At 66.5% G+C, this 16,739-nt stretch overlaps 3 protein-coding genes across 3 annotated transcripts; 2 read left to right on the top strand and 1 right to left on the bottom strand.

Annotated features, from left to right (window-relative positions):
* Positions 1–1,705: 1,705 nt before the first annotated feature.
* Positions 1,706–8,189, top strand: PLK3 (polo like kinase 3). Its single transcript, XM_080603396.1, has 15 exons — positions 1,706–2,000; positions 2,713–2,820; positions 2,903–3,019; positions 3,349–3,478; positions 3,563–3,650; positions 4,038–4,133; positions 4,719–4,914; positions 5,225–5,351; positions 5,707–5,816; positions 5,918–6,035; positions 6,141–6,224; positions 6,361–6,523; positions 6,664–6,793; positions 6,970–7,080; positions 7,396–8,189. The coding sequence occupies exons 1-15, from the start codon at positions 1,830–1,832 to the stop codon at positions 7,588–7,590; spliced, it is 1,944 nt and encodes a 647-aa protein (XP_080459522.1). The 5' UTR covers positions 1,706–1,829; the 3' UTR covers positions 7,591–8,189.
* A 749-nt stretch (positions 8,190–8,938) lies between these two features.
* Positions 8,939–10,682, bottom strand: DYNLT4 (dynein light chain Tctex-type 4). Its single transcript, XM_080603415.1, has 2 exons — positions 9,880–10,682; positions 8,939–9,694 (listed from the first exon to the last, which is right to left on the bottom strand). Exon 2 carries the CDS (start codon positions 9,683–9,685, stop codon positions 9,008–9,010), a length of 678 nt encoding a protein of 225 aa, XP_080459541.1. The 5' UTR covers positions 9,686–9,694; positions 9,880–10,682; the 3' UTR covers positions 8,939–9,007.
* Positions 10,683–10,981: 299 nt separating this feature from the next.
* Positions 10,982–16,076, top strand: BTBD19 (BTB domain containing 19). The gene is made up of 8 exons (XM_080603413.1): positions 10,982–11,135; positions 12,173–12,398; positions 12,555–12,608; positions 13,901–13,960; positions 15,033–15,101; positions 15,374–15,505; positions 15,585–15,710; positions 15,806–16,076. Exons 1-8 carry the CDS (start codon positions 11,047–11,049, stop codon positions 15,938–15,940), a joined length of 891 nt encoding a protein of 296 aa, XP_080459539.1. The 5' UTR covers positions 10,982–11,046; the 3' UTR covers positions 15,941–16,076.
* Positions 16,077–16,739: the final 663 nt, after the last annotated feature.

The raw sequence follows: 16,739 nt of genomic DNA, 5'->3' as shown, positions 1-16,739 counted from the left end.
CCGAGCCTCCCCTTCTGCAGGCTCGGCAGGCTGCTGACTTTACACCGCGCTCTCCTCCTACCCGCCCGAGCTCGGTGCGTGGGCAAACGCCCGTCTGCGATGCTCTGATGCTCTCGTGCATCACGGCAGGGCTGAGCAGCAGGTGGGGGGGAGCAGCTCCCGGGCTCCATCCCTCTTGCTGAGGTGCCCCAGCCCTGGGGGGGGGATGTGGGCACCCACCTTAGCCCAAACTGAGCCAGGAGCCAGCAGCGAGCAGCAGAGCTGGTGGCTCCCAGCAGGAGGCCCCAGGACAAGCCCCCACAGGTTGTCCCGCTGCCCCCAGCACCTCCCTGGGGCCTCCCTGCACCCTTGGGTGCCTCCACCCCCGCGCTGCCTCCAGAAGCTGACTCAGCTCTGCCCGGGGAGCCCCGAGCCGGGGCCTCCGTTGGAAAGGCAGAGGTGCACCGTGACGCCACCCGTGCCCAGGGGAGCCCTGGGGCCCTGGTGGAAACCGGCAGCTTTCCCCGAAGGGGGAACCCGGGTGTGCTGCCGGGCAGAGTGTTTGCACACACTTCCTCCGCGAAAGGTTGAAAGCCAAGAGGGAAGTAAACAGGGCCGGATCCTTTCATCTCTCCCTCCGGGCAGGTTTGTTCAGTTCTCATCCCGGAGGACGAGAGGGGGTGTGCTGCGAAATGCGGGGGCCGGTTGGCCAGGGGTGCTCACGCGAAACCCTCGGCGTGTTCAGGAGCACATTGAGCATCAGTGAGCAGAGCTCCGAGCTGCCTCGGGGGAGCAGAGGGGAAATTGGCACAGAGCGAGGGACTTGCACGTGGTCCCGCTACCCTGAAGGGCAGCAGGATCTGCTTTCGAGGGGCTTTTGCAACGCTGCTGATCCGGGAGAGCGGGGTGCCGTGGTTTTCTGGCCAGTCCTGCTGCCCTACATCCATCCATCCGCGGCCTATTTTGGGTGACACTGAGACGTGTCTTCCCCGTGGCCATTAGAGAGCAGCACCGCGGTGGCTCAGCGCCCTGCGGACACCACTGTACCCTCTGGGCACCACTGCACATCGGGGCCAGCACGGCCAGACCCAGCAAAGCGTGGCACAAAGGCACAGACCCAGGGGACAGCGTGGCCAGGCAGCCCACCTGCATCTTCCACTGCCCCCCCATGTCCCCAGTGCCCCACCTGGGGTGGGCTGGGACCCCACTGGGACAGTGTGGGGGCTTTGGGGGGGCGCCTGGCTGCATCCAGGGTGGGTGTGTGGGGGTCAGGGTCTGCAGCGTACAGGTGGGCTTCAAAATCCCCCCTAGACGTGCGTGGGGAGGGGGGTCTGCGGGTCTCGGGAGGGACGGAAGGGAGCTGAGGAGGGGTCTCTGCGTGCCCGTGGGGGTCTCTGAGTCTCGGGGGGGGGGATCCCTGTGTCTATGGGGGTCGTGTGCCTGGAGGGGAGCCTGTCCGTGGGGGTCTCTGGGCCTGGGGGGGGGCACATCTGTGGCGGGTGTGAATCTACCGACCCCCCCGGTAGGGGCAGGGCTGGCTCCTTCCCCCAAACCTCTACAGAAGGGTGACAGCGGCCGGCTGCCCTCACACGACCCCCACCGCCCCCCTCCCCTCCCCCACCCCCCCCCTTTCCGTGCTGCTGCGCCTTTAAGAGCGCGGCGGGGCCGCCCGGAGGGGGGCGTGGCCCCGAGGGTGACGTCAGCGCGCCCATTGATAAAACCGGCGGGATCCCCGGCGCGCCAGCGCCAAGTCGGGGGGCGGCGGCGGGGCCACGTGCGCGGGGCCGCCGGTGGCGGAGGAGCCGCAGGAGCAGCACCGGGGCCGGACCGGGGCCGTGCCCGCAGCCGCCATGGAGCACGCCGGCCTTTTTCCCCCGTTCTCCGCCGCCACCACCGCCCGCCTGCCCGCCCAGCCCGCGCCCTCCCCGCCGCCGCCGCCCAACCGGGCAGCCGAGACCACCCGGCTCATCACCGACCCGCTCTCCGGTCGCTCCTACTGCAAGGGCCGCCTGCTCGGGAAGGTACCGGGGGACAACGGGGGGGGCGGCAGCGGGATGCGCGGGGAGCCCCCTGCTTCCGTAGGGGTGGGAGCTGGGAGGGGGGCTGGGGGCCTTGCTGCTGCCGCCGCCCCCCTCGACCCCCCCCCCGCGCCCCCTGTACCGGGCCGGGAGCCGTGAATCAGCCGGGCTGGCTCCCGGCCCCGCCGCCTTATCGGAGGCGCGATCGGTTTCGGGGCGCCCCGCGGGGTGTGCGTGGGCCGGCGGCTGCCCCGGTTCCCAGGGGTGCCGGCCCGGCCGCTCGGGCTGCGGCACACGCAACTTTTCCTCCCGCTGCGAGCGCTGTGTAGGAGGAGGCTGCTTGTTCCCAGCCCGGCCCGGGCGGGCTCGGCAGCTGAGTGTGCAGATTCGAGGCTGACATCACGGCAGGAAAAACCTGTCTCCATCGCGCGCTGCCTTTCGGTGGCCTCCGGTCCCCCTGCCCTGCGCAGGGCTTTCCGGGCGATCTGTCATCTGGAAAGACGCCTGGGTCCAGTAGTGGTGGGAGGAAAAATGCCCGGGAGGCTTTACAAGAACTGGGTGAAGAAAATCCCGGCTTGAGTGCATCGTGGTTCAGATCTCAGTGGGCGACGCAGCAGCCGGCGGCGTGTGACGCTCCCTGGGCTGCGCTGCGAGGAGCCGGCAGGGGCGGAGAGCTGTCTGTCACCATCCCCAACCACCTCTTCTCCCCTTGCAGGGCGGCTTCGCACGATGCTATGAAATGACGGACCTCTCCAGCAACAAAACCTACGCTGTGAAGGTCATTCCTCACAGCCGGGTGGCTAAACCCCACCAGCGGGAGAAGGTAGGTGCCGGGGGATCTTATGGGAGGCGCTGGGGTTCCAGCGGGCACCCTGCGCTCACCCGCGGCCTCTGCGTCCTTTCAGATCACCAACGAGATCGAGCTGCACCGCGACTTGCACCACAAGCACATCGTCAAGTTCTCCCACCACTTTGAGGACACGGAGAACATCTACATCTTCCTGGAGCACTGCAGCCGGAAGGTGAGGGCTCCGTGTCCCCGAGTGGAGCAGTGGATGTTTTGTCTGAGGTGCTGGTTTTGCGTGGCGCTGGGGACACCGTGGGTTTCGCATCTTCCATAAGCAGCCTGCTCGTGCTGGCAGCCCGTAGCCCCCAGCGCCACCACCAAAAGCCCAGTGGTTCCCCTGGTTGTGCTGAGCAGGGAGCCTGCTGAGCTCCCGGCCATGGCAGGACAATTGTTTGTGCAACTCCTGGAAGAACTGGCTCTGACCCTGCCGGCCCCTTGCTTAGTCAGCACGGCTGCCTGCCCTCCCTGCCCGCCATCACCGAGCTGCCTTCTCTCCCTCTGCAGTCGCTGGCCCACATCTGGAAGGCCCGCCATACCCTGCTGGAGCCTGAAGTGCGCTATTACCTCAAACAAATCATCTCCGGCTTGAAATACCTCCACCTCAAGGGCATCCTGCACCGGGACCTCAAGCTGGGTGAGTGTCACGTTTGGGGACGGAGCCACGTGGGGAGCAGCGAGCCGAAGGGATGGGGGGTGACATGTCACTGTCGTCTTGCAGGCAACTTCTTCATCAATGAAAACATGGAGCTGAAAGTGGGGGACTTCGGTCTAGCTGCTTGCCAGGACGCCTCTGACCAGAAGAAAAAGTAAGTCTGAGCTTCCCTTTATCTCCTTGTAGTAATTCCTGCCCCAGCTGCAGGCGAGGAGAGGGGGCTGGGGGCTTTGTGGCTCCCCCAGGAGCGTGCCCGCAGCCCTCGGGGAGAACAATGCGCTCGCTATGGCTATTGTGCCCGGCCGGGTGTGCAGGCTGGGACACAAAGGCTCTGTTCCCGGCTGTGTCTAGGACGAGCTCTTCCCGACGGCTCGCCACGAGCAGCTGCTGCTGCCCCCCGGGAGCTGGGGGGGGCTCCTTGTGGATGGAGAGAGCCTGTGGGGCTCAAATTAGGGAGGGGAACGGGCTGCGGGCTGAATCACAGGCATGGAGAGGTGGGGGAGATGCAAAGCAGGCTCTGAGCTGGCTGCCTGCCCCGCAGGACAATCTGTGGGACCCCCAACTACCTGGCCCCCGAAGTGCTGCTGCGGCAGGGCCATGGCCCGGAGTCGGACGTGTGGTCGCTAGGCTGCGTCATGTAAGTGCACGGAGTGGGGTGGGGGCTGTGGGGGGCCCCATGGGGAAGTCCCATTGCAATTTGTGTCGATGGGATGCTGAAGGGCAGGGGGAGGGGGGCAGCGAGCGGCCGGATCCTGCTGAGAGGTGCCCCCAGGCACCCCGGGGTGCTGCAAGCAGCAGGCCCTGGTGTCACACCGCGCTCTGTCTCAAAGCTCAACCACCCCACAAGCGTGATAAACAACGGAAAATATCGGTGGCTGGCAGCTTGTTTGCACGGGGAGCGATCGCTTCGGTGACTCGAGCCCTCGCCGGCCGCTGCCGCAAGCTTCCTGCGTGGCTTTCTGCTGTGGGACAGGGCCGTGGGGCAGGGCCACGGGGCTGCTGCCTCCTGCCAGCCCTGTCCCGGTTCCCCGGGACTCCTCACCTGCTGCTCTCGGCAGCCGCGAGGAGGAAGCGTGGCCGGATGTGTGCGCAGCCTGCCGGGCTGGAAGCGGTGCTCCCAGCCAGGTGTGGCCGGCCCAACGCCACCAGCTTCCTCGCTCTAAGTGCTGCTGAGTCACGAACCCGGCGGCGATGTGACCGTGGCACGTGCGTCCCCTCCCAGGTACACCCTGCTGTGTGGGAACCCTCCCTTCGAGACCTCGGACCTCAAGGAGACCTACAGGTGCATCAAGCAGGTGGAGTACACCCTGCCTGCCTTCCTCTCCCTGCCCGCCAAGCACCTCATCGCCGGCATCCTCAGGCGCAACCCCCAGGACCGCCTCACGCTCGAGGAGATCTTGGACCACGAGTTCTTCAAGGTGAGCAGGCAGGAGTCCCGCCTCGACCCTTAGCAGGGGGGGATGAGGCTTTTGGGGTCACGCGGGGCGCTGTCCTTGCCTGCGGAGGGACCGAGGGATCCGGCGTGCTCCCTGCTGCCCTGTCCCCACAGCACAGGCTGCTTCCCATGCCGCTGATCCCCAAATACCCGAATGCCAGGCCCGGAGCCAAGGCCTGACGGAAATGCAAGCTGGCTGTCAGGAGGGCTGCGAGTGACTGCGGTCAGCCCGGGGCAGCTCTGTGAAGCACGTGGGTGGTGGAAACCAAACCTCTGCCTTCACCCCTCCGCAGGGCTACACGCCGGAGAAGCTCCCTCCCAGCAGCTGCGTGATGGCTCCGGAGCTGAGCCCCCCCAACCCAGCAAAGAGTCTCTTTGCTAAAGTCACCAAGACGCTCTTCGGGAAGAAGAAACCCAAGGGTGAGTCCACGCGCTTGCACGGGATCCTCCTGGTGACCCTTTCTCTGGGGAGAAGCGGGTCCTGCTTCCTGGAGATCACTGCTGGGGGGTCCCCGTGTCCCCTGCTTGGGGCCAGCACTCGCTGCCTTGTCCCTGCCCTTCCGCTGCTGGTGGCTGGCATGGGCGTGCGCCTGGGGAGCGGATGCTGCCCCGTAACCCTCGGGGACAGTTCCCCCTGGAAACCCCGTGCTGCTGCCTGAGAACTGGGAAGTGAAAGCGGGAGGCAGCCGCCTGCCACCCCGTGCTGAGCCTGCTGGGGGGGGGGGGTGGCCCCATGGCCCCATCCCCTGTGCTCACGGCTTGCTGCCTCCCCCAGCCAAGAAGGGCCCTTCGGAGGACAAGGACGACATCTCCAAGCTGGTCACCGGGCTGATGAAGACCTCGATCTGCCGGCAGATAAGCTACAAGACGGTGGAAGGGAATGAGGTGAGAGCAGCCCCGAGTCCACGCGCACCCCTCCTGGGGCGGGGGGGCAGCATGCAGGATGGTGCTGACATCGTGTCCCCCCCCCCCCCCCCCCCCCCCAGGCCACCCCCGGGTCCTGCCGCAGCACCGGCTCCAGCCCCGTGGAGACGCTGGTGGAGGAGACCTCTCACAAGTCCGTGTCCCCGTCCATCCGGGGGACGATGGCCAGCAGCTGCGAGGGTGAGCAACGCCTGCCGGGGCCACCCCACCTGCCCCGAGCTTCCTGCCCTGCCCCGGCTGATAGCGGGGCCGGCTGACTCACGGCCTCTCATCTTCCCTCCGCAGCCTTTGAAGACTGCATCACCGCCTCTGCCATCATCGAGTCGGCCGTCCGGCTCCTGCGGACCTGCCTCTCCTGCATGCCCCCAGGTAAACCAGCTGGGCTGCCCCAGGAGGGTGTAAAGGCATGGGTGCTGCTTTGGGAACCCCAAATACCGCCCGACCCCGCAGCAGGGAGCTGAGCAGGGGGTGCCTGCTCTGCTCACCCCCTTCCCTTCTCCACCAGCGGACAGAAACCCGGCTTCCCTGGCCCGGCACGAGCAGTTTGTCTGGGTGAGCAAGTGGGTGGACTACTCCAACAAGTACGGCTTCGGCTACCAGCTCTCCAACCGCAGCATCGGGGTCCTCTTCAACAACGGCACGCACATGGCGCTCTCCCCCAACCACAAGTGAGCGGTGGGGAAGGGGCTGGCGTCCTTGGGACAGCCCCACGGGTGGGGGGGAAAAGGGGCGAGGGGAGGCTGTGCGGGGGGGGGAGGTGGTTTTGTGCCGGGTGGTGGCCCCGAGCTCACGGTGTGCCCCCTGCCAGGACGGTGCATTACAACCAGACCAACAGCAAGCACTTCGCCTTCCCCGCGTCCGCCGTCCCCGAGCAGCTGCAGGGGCAGATGAGCGTGCTGCGCTACTTCGCGTCCTACATGGAGCAGCACCTCATGAAGGTAGGCGCTGGGACCGCGGCTGGGTGGGTCACTGGGATGCGGTGTGACCCTGCCACCTGGGTGGCGCTCCCTGGTCGCAGGCTGTGGCCGGGTGGAGCCCCTGGGGCTGTCCCCCGCTGGCAGGGCACCGCTGACCGGTGTGGGACCAGGGGCTTACGCAGACCTTTCTCCCCGAGGGAGGTGACTTGCCGAGCATAGATGACCTTGGGCAGCCAGCCCTGCTCCTCCTGCAGTGGGTGAAGACGGACCAGGCCTTGCTTATGCTCTTCAGCAGTGGCACCCTCCAGGTATGCGCAGGGTGCGGTGCGGATGCCACTTTGGGAAGCCACCAGGGGACTCGTGACCCGGGTTAGTCCTTGCCCACCACGGTCCAAATGCGAAGACCAGCTGTGGGTGCGGGGTGCTGCTCTGGTGCCCCAGCTGCTGGTGGCAGCCCCCCCAGCCCCCTGGGAGGCAGGCACCTCGGCGGATCGGTGCGTTCCTGCCGTGGGGCTGCTCCCGGGCAGGTTGGGGAGGAGGAACGGGTTGAGGCAGGAAGCCCGGCTCCGTCCCCGCTCCTGCTGCGCTGCGGGAGGCTAAGCCAAGCCCCGCCTGTCTCCTAGGTGAACTTCTACAATGACCACACCAAGGTGATCATCAGCAAGCCTGACCACTCCTGCCTTGTCACCTACATCAACCGGGAGCGCAACTCCTACACCTACAAGCTGGGCAGCATCCAGGAGCTGGGCTGCTCGCCGGAGCTCCAGCAGCGCCTCCGATACATCCTCAAGCTCCTCCAGGAGCGGGCCGATGCCTAGCGTGGTGCTTTGGGGAGACCTTCTCTGGACGTAGAGGTCTCCTCTTGCCTTCCCGTGGGATGGGAGGTGCGTTGTGGTGCTCAGCTGGACTCCGGACCTCAGCGGCCACCCGCTGAACACACGTGGCTGTGATTACGGCAGCAGGTCTGCACACCCGTGCTGCTCCCTGGCTGTGGGCAATCGCTGCCTTTTCCCCTCTGCATGGCCGTGAGCTCGAGGCTTGGTGCTGTGGGGTGGAGAAGGCCCCCCCCAGGGGACGGACAGGGGTGTGGGGCGCTGCGTGGGCTGGCTCGTGCTGCTCCACAACTGCTACACTAAGGGGGGGCCAAGCTGGGCCCCGGCTGCTCCTGAATTGTGACTTGTCTGGTACAACTTGAGGTTTGGTAGAGGGCAGGGGGAAGGGATCTGTGGGCTTGCCTGGAAAAGCCCCTGTGTGGCTGTGACCTGGGGCAGGTTTCTTGTTTCGAGGCAGTCTCTGCCAGGTTGGGACTATTTATGCATCTTATTTATATGGAATTATTTATTTTCTCTCGGTCTGTCCATGTGCAGCTCCCCTGTCCCTGACTTACCTCAATAAAACTTTATTTGTGTAAGGGCAAGCTGCGTCCGCTGTGTCTGGAGCTGGGTCTGGGGTCACAAAGTGGAGCAGAGCAATCCCCATCTTCATCCCTGCTTTGGGGCTGCTCCTGGTGACACTGGGGTCATGGGCGTGATGGGGATATGGAGAGGGAGCTGGTGGGGGACCTGGGTGCCTTAGGCAGACCCTAAAGATGTTAAGGATGAGAGCCAGGATGGGTGTAAGGGCCTCATCTTGTACCTCTGTGCCTCTGGGGCTGGCAGGAGGAGGAGGATTTGCATCCTGCTGATAGCTGCAGAGCCCTGGAGCTGCCTCAGCCTCTCCTTGCTCCTGCCAAACCCATCCCCTGGTGTCATGCTCAGCTGCTCTGGGGCTTGTGCCGGGGGAAGCAGGGGCTGTGACTCCTGCCCGAGGGACAGGGCTGGGGGGTGCCCTGCGCTGCCTGGTGTCACGGGATGGGAGCTGGGCGCACAGCCAGGCAAGAGGAGGGACTTCAGCCTGCTCTGCAGGCTCGCTTTGAACAAGCTCCCTCACCTCCTGCCCTGCCTGCGAGCAGCCTGGGCTGTGGGAAAGGGGCTGGACTGCTCCGTGTCCTCCAGGGCACAGCCCCAGGCTGCTGCCTGCTCCCAGCCTTGAGGGAAATGCAGCTTTTTGGGTTGGATTTCCTGCAGCTTGGGACTTCTTGCAAGCCACTGAAGTGTGTGCATCAACCAGGGGCACCGCAGGCCATCCCCTTGGCTCCCCATGTGCACCACAGCTCATCCACCCGGGGCTGGTGCAAATCCCTTTATTTCCACCCGCTCTTCCCCTCCAGGGCTGGCTGGGGGGAGGAGGCAGCCGCTACTCAAAATAGAGCCCGTGCACCGTGGCCACGGCGAAAAGGGAGGTGTTGGAGAAGGTGGCCGAGGCGAAGCTGTCGCTCTCGGGGTCCCAGAGCGCCCGGCTGGCCACCAGCAGGCTCTGCTGGCTGTGCTGGCCCAGCAGCACGTGGCACACCAGCTTGTAGCGGGGTGGCACCACCTCCTTCGCCCGGCACCGCAGCAGCTCGGCCAGACTGTGCACCAGCGGGGCGCTGCCCTGGGGGCTGTAGGATGTGCCCCCCAGGACCCCGGCCAGGACCCTCTCCAGCACCCGCTGCACCCGCCCCGCGTTGAACCCGCAGCCTTTGTCCGGCCGCATCCTGTAGGTGTTTTCCAGGCGGATCTCGGGGATGGGCTGGAAAAGGGGGAGCCCCGAGAAGCTCACGCGGCTGTGGAGCATCCAGGGGCCGATGGAGGGGCGCTTGCCCCCCGGGGCTGCCCCCAGCGAGCTGCGGCGGCTGGCCAGGGGTGCCGGGAGGGTGCTGAGGATGGAGCTGCGGCGGGAGAGCAGCTGTGGTGCTTTGCCCTCCTCCGTACTCCGTGCTGGGGCTGTGGGATTGGAGCCTCGGCGGGCGGTCCGGGGCAGAGGGGCTTCGGTGCCATCCACGGCCGTCACCTGGGTGGACGGGGCCAGCTCTGGGGCTGGCTGCTCGGCCATATGGGCAGGCTGGAGGGGAGAGGCAGCTCTGAGCACTTCTCTGGGACCCCAGTCCAGCTGGGGCTGACCCGTTGCACCTACACACGTGCCATCCCGCTGCCCTCCCGCCTGCACCCTGTCCCACCCGTGCCCCCAGCCCCGCTCCCTGCGTGACCCAGCTCCAGCCACCGTGCCCACGGCTGCCCAGCACCGACCTCTTCCCCTCGGTCCCCTGGGTCCAAGCGCGGTGAGCTCCTGGAGCGTGAAGTGTTGCTACGTGACACTGCAGCTCCCCATCCACGGCTCTGTAACTCTTTGTTTCCCGGTCCCCGCGCAGCCCCGTTGTCCTCTTTTGCCCCCAGCTCCCGAGAGCCGTGCCAGCTGCAGCCTGGGCCACAGCCAGCTTGGGGACAGCAGCTCTGGGCATGTCCCCTACGACCTCAGCATCTCCTGGCAGCCCCGAAAATGCTTCGTGGGTGTCAAAAGCAAAGGAAAAGCTTGCAACCCTGCTTTGCACCCCAGCTGTGAGCTGCACAAAGGCTTGATCACCCCCCCACAAAATAAACCCGTATCTTTTGGGTACCTATCCCCCTGCAATGCCTTTCCTAGGGCACCCCTACGGGATGGTGGGCACCCACGGAGCACAGCCTGGTGCTGGGGGAGTTGAGCCCCAAAATGTGCTGGGGGGTCCCTGCTGCTGTGATGCCCCAAATCGGAGCAGGTCTGGCCGGGACCCCCGCCCCGAGCAGGGTTTTCTCCCCGCCGTCGGAGCCCAGCCCAGCTGGTACATCCCAGCCACCCCATCAATGCGCCTTTGTCTGGCCGTGCTGCGATCTATTTGGGGAAAGTGGAGCCGGCCTTTGTGCTCCTATCTGCCGCGGAGGTATTTATAGCCTGCTGCCGGCTCGCGCTGCCAAGCACGCTGGCAGCCGGACTCCGCTCCCTTGGGTGCTGCCGCCTCTCCCCCCCACCATCGCTGGCAAGGAAAACCGGGCCCCTCCAGGGGCACCCCACCACGTCCCCGTCCCCTAGGGCTTGGGAGGAAGGGGAACAGGCATCCCCCATCACGTCACTTCTGGGTTTGGGCAAGGCAGGGTGTGCTTTCACTCCGCCTGTGCTCGCCGCTACCCTAAACAAACCCACGAAACACAGATCCTTGGCGTGAAGCATGGCCGAGGGTGGGCTTCTCCGCTCGCCGCCCCCTTATCCCCCCCCTTGCTCACCCCCTGGCCCCCCCAACCCGTTCTCCCTCCTGCCAGCTTTCCCTAGCGATGGGCCGTGCTGCGGCGGCCTCCTCCCCGCGGCCTCCCCGTGCCGGCCAGCCTCCCGCCGGCCTCCTCCCTCCCTCCCTCCCGCGCCGCCTTCCTCCGCCGCCTCCCCCCATGGCCCGATCCTGCTCGGCGCGGCTGCAGGGCGAGGCGGCCGCCTTCACCGCCGCCCTCCGCACCCTGGTCAACAACCCCCAGTTCAGGTGAGGGGCCGCCGTCCCCCCCCCACCCTCCCTCGCCGCCATGCCGAGCCCCCCGGTGCCTCCCCGCGGCCCTCAGCCCTTCTGCGGGGCTCTGGGGGCCCTTAGGGGGAGGCCATGGGGGCGTGCGTGGCTTTGGCACGTCCCGAAGCTCCCGTGGTGCATGCATGGCCTTGGTGGCGTCTCCCACGTCTGCTCGATCCCCACCCAGGCTTTCTGTCACTGCTGCCTCCATCGCCCCGCAGCCCCGGGGCAGGTGAAGGCCCGGCCGGGCCCCTGGCGGTGAGGGGCCACATCCTGCCCTCGTCCTCCCAAAGCGGGGAGCGGAGCTGGGCGGCTGCCTTGCGTGGGTCTCTTTGCCCCTTCATGCCCAAGGCCTGGTGGTGCTGTCACAGGAAATCCCCGTCCCTGCCCAAATGCTGGCCACCCAGAAGAGAAATCCCAGAGAAAACGCCGCAGGCTGAGAAGGGAAGCGGCCGAGAGGTCCCGGCTGTCCCCAGCCCGCACCCCGCGTCCTGCCTCCTGCCTCCCACATCCTGCAGCCTCCGTCCTGCGTCCCGCAGCCTGAAATCTGCACGCCGCATCTGGCAGCCTTTCTCCCGCATCCTTTGCCCTGCAAGCTCCGTCCCACAACCTACAACGTGCCCCCTGCGGCCTCCATTCTGCACCCCGCACCCCGCGCCTCATGTTCTGCACCCCGCATCCTACAACCTTCAACCTGAACCTCGCTCCCTTCTTCTTGCCCCACTGACCAGGGCCACGGAGCTATTTATTCAGTTATTTATTTATACCTTTGCTGTTAGCGTTGCAGAGGTCCCTGAGGGCCCTGCTTTCATCCCCACACATCCTTTTGGTCCCCACAAGAGCTGGGCCATGCCTTTGTGCACCTCTCCCAGCCCATCACCCTGCTGGGATGGGGGCTCCTGCTCTTCACCCACTCCCTTTCCCGGGACCAGGGGACCGTGGTGGGGCTGGGGGGGGCCACCCTGTGCCCTGTCCCAGCCCCTGGGGGTCCCACCACGGTCCCGTCTCCTCGGCAGCGACGTGACCTTCGTGGTGGGCCGGGAGCAGCAGCGGGTGTTCGCGCACCGCTGCGTGCTGGCGTGCCGCTGCCAGGCTTTTCGGGGGATGCTGGGGGGCGGCGAGGACCCCCCCGGCAGCGTCCCGCCCCAGGGCCCCTTCGTCCTGGGCAACGTGCAGCCCGACGTCTTCCTGGCCGTCATCGAGTTCCTCTACACCAACAGCGTCACCCTCAACAGCCACATCGTGAGTGGGGAAGGGGATGGGTGGGGAGGAGGATTTGGGGGGGGGGGGGGTGGGGGGGGGGGGTGTTGATTTTTTGGGTGGTGCTGCACGGAGACAGAGTTTGGGCTCGATGGGCCTCGTGGGTGCCTTCCAGCTCGGGATTTTCTATTTCTGTAGGCACTGGAGGTGCTGACCTCATCGGTGGAGTACGGCCTGCAGGACCTGTGCAAGGTATGGCCCTGCTGCACCTGGGGTGGTGCGTCCCCCCCCCATGTCCCTGTGCTGAGGGGCACCCGAGGATGGCTGGAGGTGGCCCTGAGGACGGCACCGCGGTGCATCACCCACATCCACCGGCTCAGGCTCAGCCCTGTTCCCCGACCCCGGAGGTCTCTCTGGGGCAGGGGTCCCCATGGGGGGGGGGGTCAGCAGCAGCCTGGAGCTGGAACCCCCCCGCCCCCGGAGCTGGGGAATCCCAGGGAGGGACACGGGACCTCGCATGTCCTGCTGCACAAGGGGCAGCAGGAAAGCCCCAACGCCATCGCCCACGGGCGCCTCCGGCCATGTCAGGAGGCTGCTGTTGGGAAATCCCCAGTCTGGGGAGCAGGGAGCGAAACGGAGTGGTGGGAGCATGCCACCAGGGCCGGGGACGGACAGACGGACGGGGAGCGGGCTGGGGCGAGGAAGGGGAGGGAGCTGAAGGGTCCCAGTGGGGACACGTCACCAGACCCATTCCTGAGTTACGGCCGGGCTCATGGCGTGACCCAGCACTTCCCCTCCCTCCGCACCGCGCTGTGCCGGGGACCGAGCTGCCCCGCGTCCCTTGGGGGGGGGGGGGCTGTAAAGAAGGGGGGTGGGGGGGGGGTCAAGTGACCAAGTGCCAGCCGGGGAAGCCCGTGGTTCTGTCCCCAGCTGCAGCGTGACTTCATCTCCCAGTCCCCGCCGGTGACTCAGGGCCCTTCTGCTCCAGCTGGTTGCTCCTCCCCGCACATCACGTCATTTTGGGTTTCCCAGGGACCCTGACCCATCCGCGGCACTCAGCCCCCACATCCCCCCCCCCCCCCCCCCCCCCCCCCCCATGGCTCGGGTCCCCTTTGTGTGGGAGGCAGCTGGGGTGGGCAGCAGGGAGCCCGTCTGGTCCCACCTGCTTTTTGGGCTGCAGACGATTTGTTTGCCCTCTCCGAGCAGCCACGGGCAGAGCTGGGGTCACCCGGCAGCTGCTGCCGTCACCAGGGCTGTGACCACGGCCAGGGCTAAGTGACCTGCCCTGGGGTGTGAGGTTGGTGGCGTTTGGTCAGCCCAGGCTCGCTCCCCGGCTGAATCACTGCCCGCACGCCGTGCTGCATGCCCTCATCCCCCAGCCCAGCCCTGCGTTACGAAACCCTGCAGGGCTGGAGGCACCTCCGCCCCATGTCCCTTGTCCCATGTCCTGGGGGCTCAGGGGGTGCTGAGCATCACGGAGATGGGGCTGGCAGTGGTGCTGGGTCCCCGCTGCACCCACCCACCCTCTCCCTTCTGCCTTCCAGCTCTGCGTGGAGTTCATCAAGGACACGCTGAGCGTGGAGCAGGTCTGCGAGGCGCTGCAGGTGAGCCGTCCTGGGCGCCCCTGGTGCCAGGGGGAACAGTGCCTGGGTCCCTCACGTGGGCAACGGGCCATATTCGGGGCGGGGGGGGGGCACCAGTCTGGGGAAAGACCAGTGACAGCTTCCCAATTAGCGTCACGGAGGGTAAAAATAACCTTGCCTGTTTTGGGGCATGAGCTGGCCTGGCCCCCCCTGCCCTCGGCTGCATGGTGAGGCTGGGTTTCCCTCCCCTCCCAGCCCAGCAGCCCTCCTGTCCCCTGGGGATGTCCCACTGGGGCTGCAAGGGCCGCCGAGGCCATCAGAGTGTGGCAGGGCAATGTCCCCAGGACATCGTCCCCCACACAGGGCCACCCAGAGCTCCTCAGTGCAGGGATATTGCAACCATTTGTGTGCAACTGGGAGGCACTGGGTTTTTTTTGGAAATCCTCAAGGTTTTCGGGGCCAGTTCCCAAAACCCTGCTGAGATATAGAGAAATGCTCCCAGGACCGGCCCCACACTCGTGATCCTGCAGATCTCTGCCACCTCCCGAGGCCTGAAGCGATGCCCCTGGGGCGAGATGCTGGCCCTGGCGTGCAGAAGCGCCCGGCGCACGTGGTACCTGACCACCGTGGCGTAAACAGAGCTAAAACGGGCTCAGAGGAAACAAACAGAAAACCCCAAAACCCCAGAACAAAACAAACCTGAAGAAAACATCTCGCTCTGCCCACCCCCAGCTTGCGTCAGCGCTGGTCCCAACTGTGGCAGCAGGGCAGGCGATGCTGCACAGCACCCAAACACCCCACACGCATGGGCAGACACCACGGGGGGGGGGGGGGGGGACGAGGATATGTCCTGGTGCCCCGAGAAGGGCACAGCAGTGGGCAGAGCCAGCCCAGGGATGAGCTTTGTTCCTGGGGGAGGAGAAGAGCACCCCAAATTCCTGCTACAGTGGGGAATATGGATACAGGGCAGGCTGGGGGGGGGGTGGCAACAGGCAGCGGGGGGGGGGGGGGGCTCTCTGTAGGGCTTTTTTTGGAGGGGGAGGGTCTCCTTCCTGCCCTGGGCCCCCTTGCAGGTGTCCGTGTTGTCCCACAGGCTGCGGTGACCTACGGGCAGGCGGACCTCCAGCAGCACTGCCTGGCCTTCATCGAGAGCTGCACTGCGGTACAGCCATGGGCTATGGGGGGACCCGAAATGGGGGCACGGCAGGGCTTGGGGAGCAAATGGGGACACGGCATGGGGTAGCCAGGGGAGCAGGGCTGTGAAGATGGGGTGGCTGGGGGCAGGGGAGAAAAGGGACCCACTGGTGTTTGGGGGCAGGGGGGGAGATGCTGAGAGCCGCGTAGGGGATGGCAGATGGGATCAGGGTCCTGGGGTGCAGGATGGTGTGAAGGAGGGGGTCGGGGTGGGTGCTGGTGCCAGAAGTGATCTTGCAGGAGGTGGTGAGGACGCGGGGCTTCCACGAGCTCTCCGACGCGGTGCTGGCGCGGGTGCTGCGCAGCGACCGGCTGGCCGTGGACGAGCTGGACCTGGTGCAAGCCGTGCGGGAGTGGGCGCACGTCAGCTCGGTGAGTGCAGCACAGCGGGGTCGGGGGGGGGGGGGGTTCCCAAAACACCCCCCCCCAGTGCCTGATGGCTGTCCTGCAGGCCGTCCTGGAGCGCCCGGTGCCCGAGGTGGCCGCCCTGCCCGTGCGGGAGCTGCGCCTGCCCTTGCTGGCACCCAGCGAGCTGGCGACGCTGGAGAGCCACAACCAGCGGGACCTGCTCATCCCGGTGAGCTGCTGCGCCCTCTCCTTGGAGGGGCTGGATTTTGGGGGGGCTGGAATGTCGGTGCCACACTCATGTCCCCATCCCCCTCCCCACCCCAGGTGGAGAGCATCGCGGCAGCCTGGCGGTCCCACGCGCTGCGGCGTGGCAGCGGGGTGCCCGCCCGACTCTGCCGGCCCCGGCGCGGCACGCGGCCCCGCGAGCACCACCGGCACCTGGACCCACAAACCAAATAGGGGCCGTGCCCTCCCCAGCCCCACCGGGGGGGGGCTTGGGGAGAGGCAGTGCCCCTGGCTGGGTGCTCTGCAATGGCTGTGGGGTTGGGCACTGCTGGAGCGTCAATAAATCGCTTTTTCCCACTTTGGGATCAGGGCAGGATACGGGGTCACCCCCGGGTGGGGGCTGTGGGGCAGCTGAAAAAAGGGATGTGGGCTCTGTGGGGCCGGAGTTGGGTTATGGGGTGGGTGGAAGGAAGCCTAGGCACCCACACAGGGTGCGTGGTGACCCCAGGGGGCCGCAGGGTTGCCCTTTATCCCAGCCCCACCGCTGGCCACCCAGCCAGGTCCCATCCTTGCCGGGGCCGTGCTGCCCTCCCCCGGCAGCGGGGCTGCGCTGCAGCAGCCGGCGAGCAATGGCACCAGGACCGACCCCCCCCCCACCCCCCCCGTGGTGCTCAGGAAGCAGGGAGCCCCCAGCCCCATGCCAGGCAGCGCCTGGGCTGCAAAATCCCCCCCACGGCTGTTGCACACCCCCCCCCCCCTTTACACAAGCAGCTGCGTCTACCCCAACCCCCCCCCTCCAGCTGTGCCCCCCCAGGAGACAGGGTCAGACACGGCGGGTAATTTATATATAATATATATATTTACTCTTTAAAAATAAACCTTCGGTCCCCACTACCGCCTGTACAAACTACAAAAATAAACCTTTGCTCTCTTTGATATAAATAACTTAGATGGCATTGGGGGGGGGGAATAAAGGAGGGGGGGGGCTGCCCGCCGTGCCCACGCCTGGCACGGGGACGGGGACCCCGGGGCC

Source organism: Anser brachyrhynchus, assembly GCF_964034855.1.
Source record: "Anser brachyrhynchus genome assembly, chromosome: 8".
NCBI lineage: Eukaryota > Metazoa > Chordata > Aves > Anseriformes > Anatidae > Anser > Anser brachyrhynchus.
Note: the sequence above shows the minus strand (reverse complement) of the source record. Positions and strands in the feature narration are given on the sequence as shown.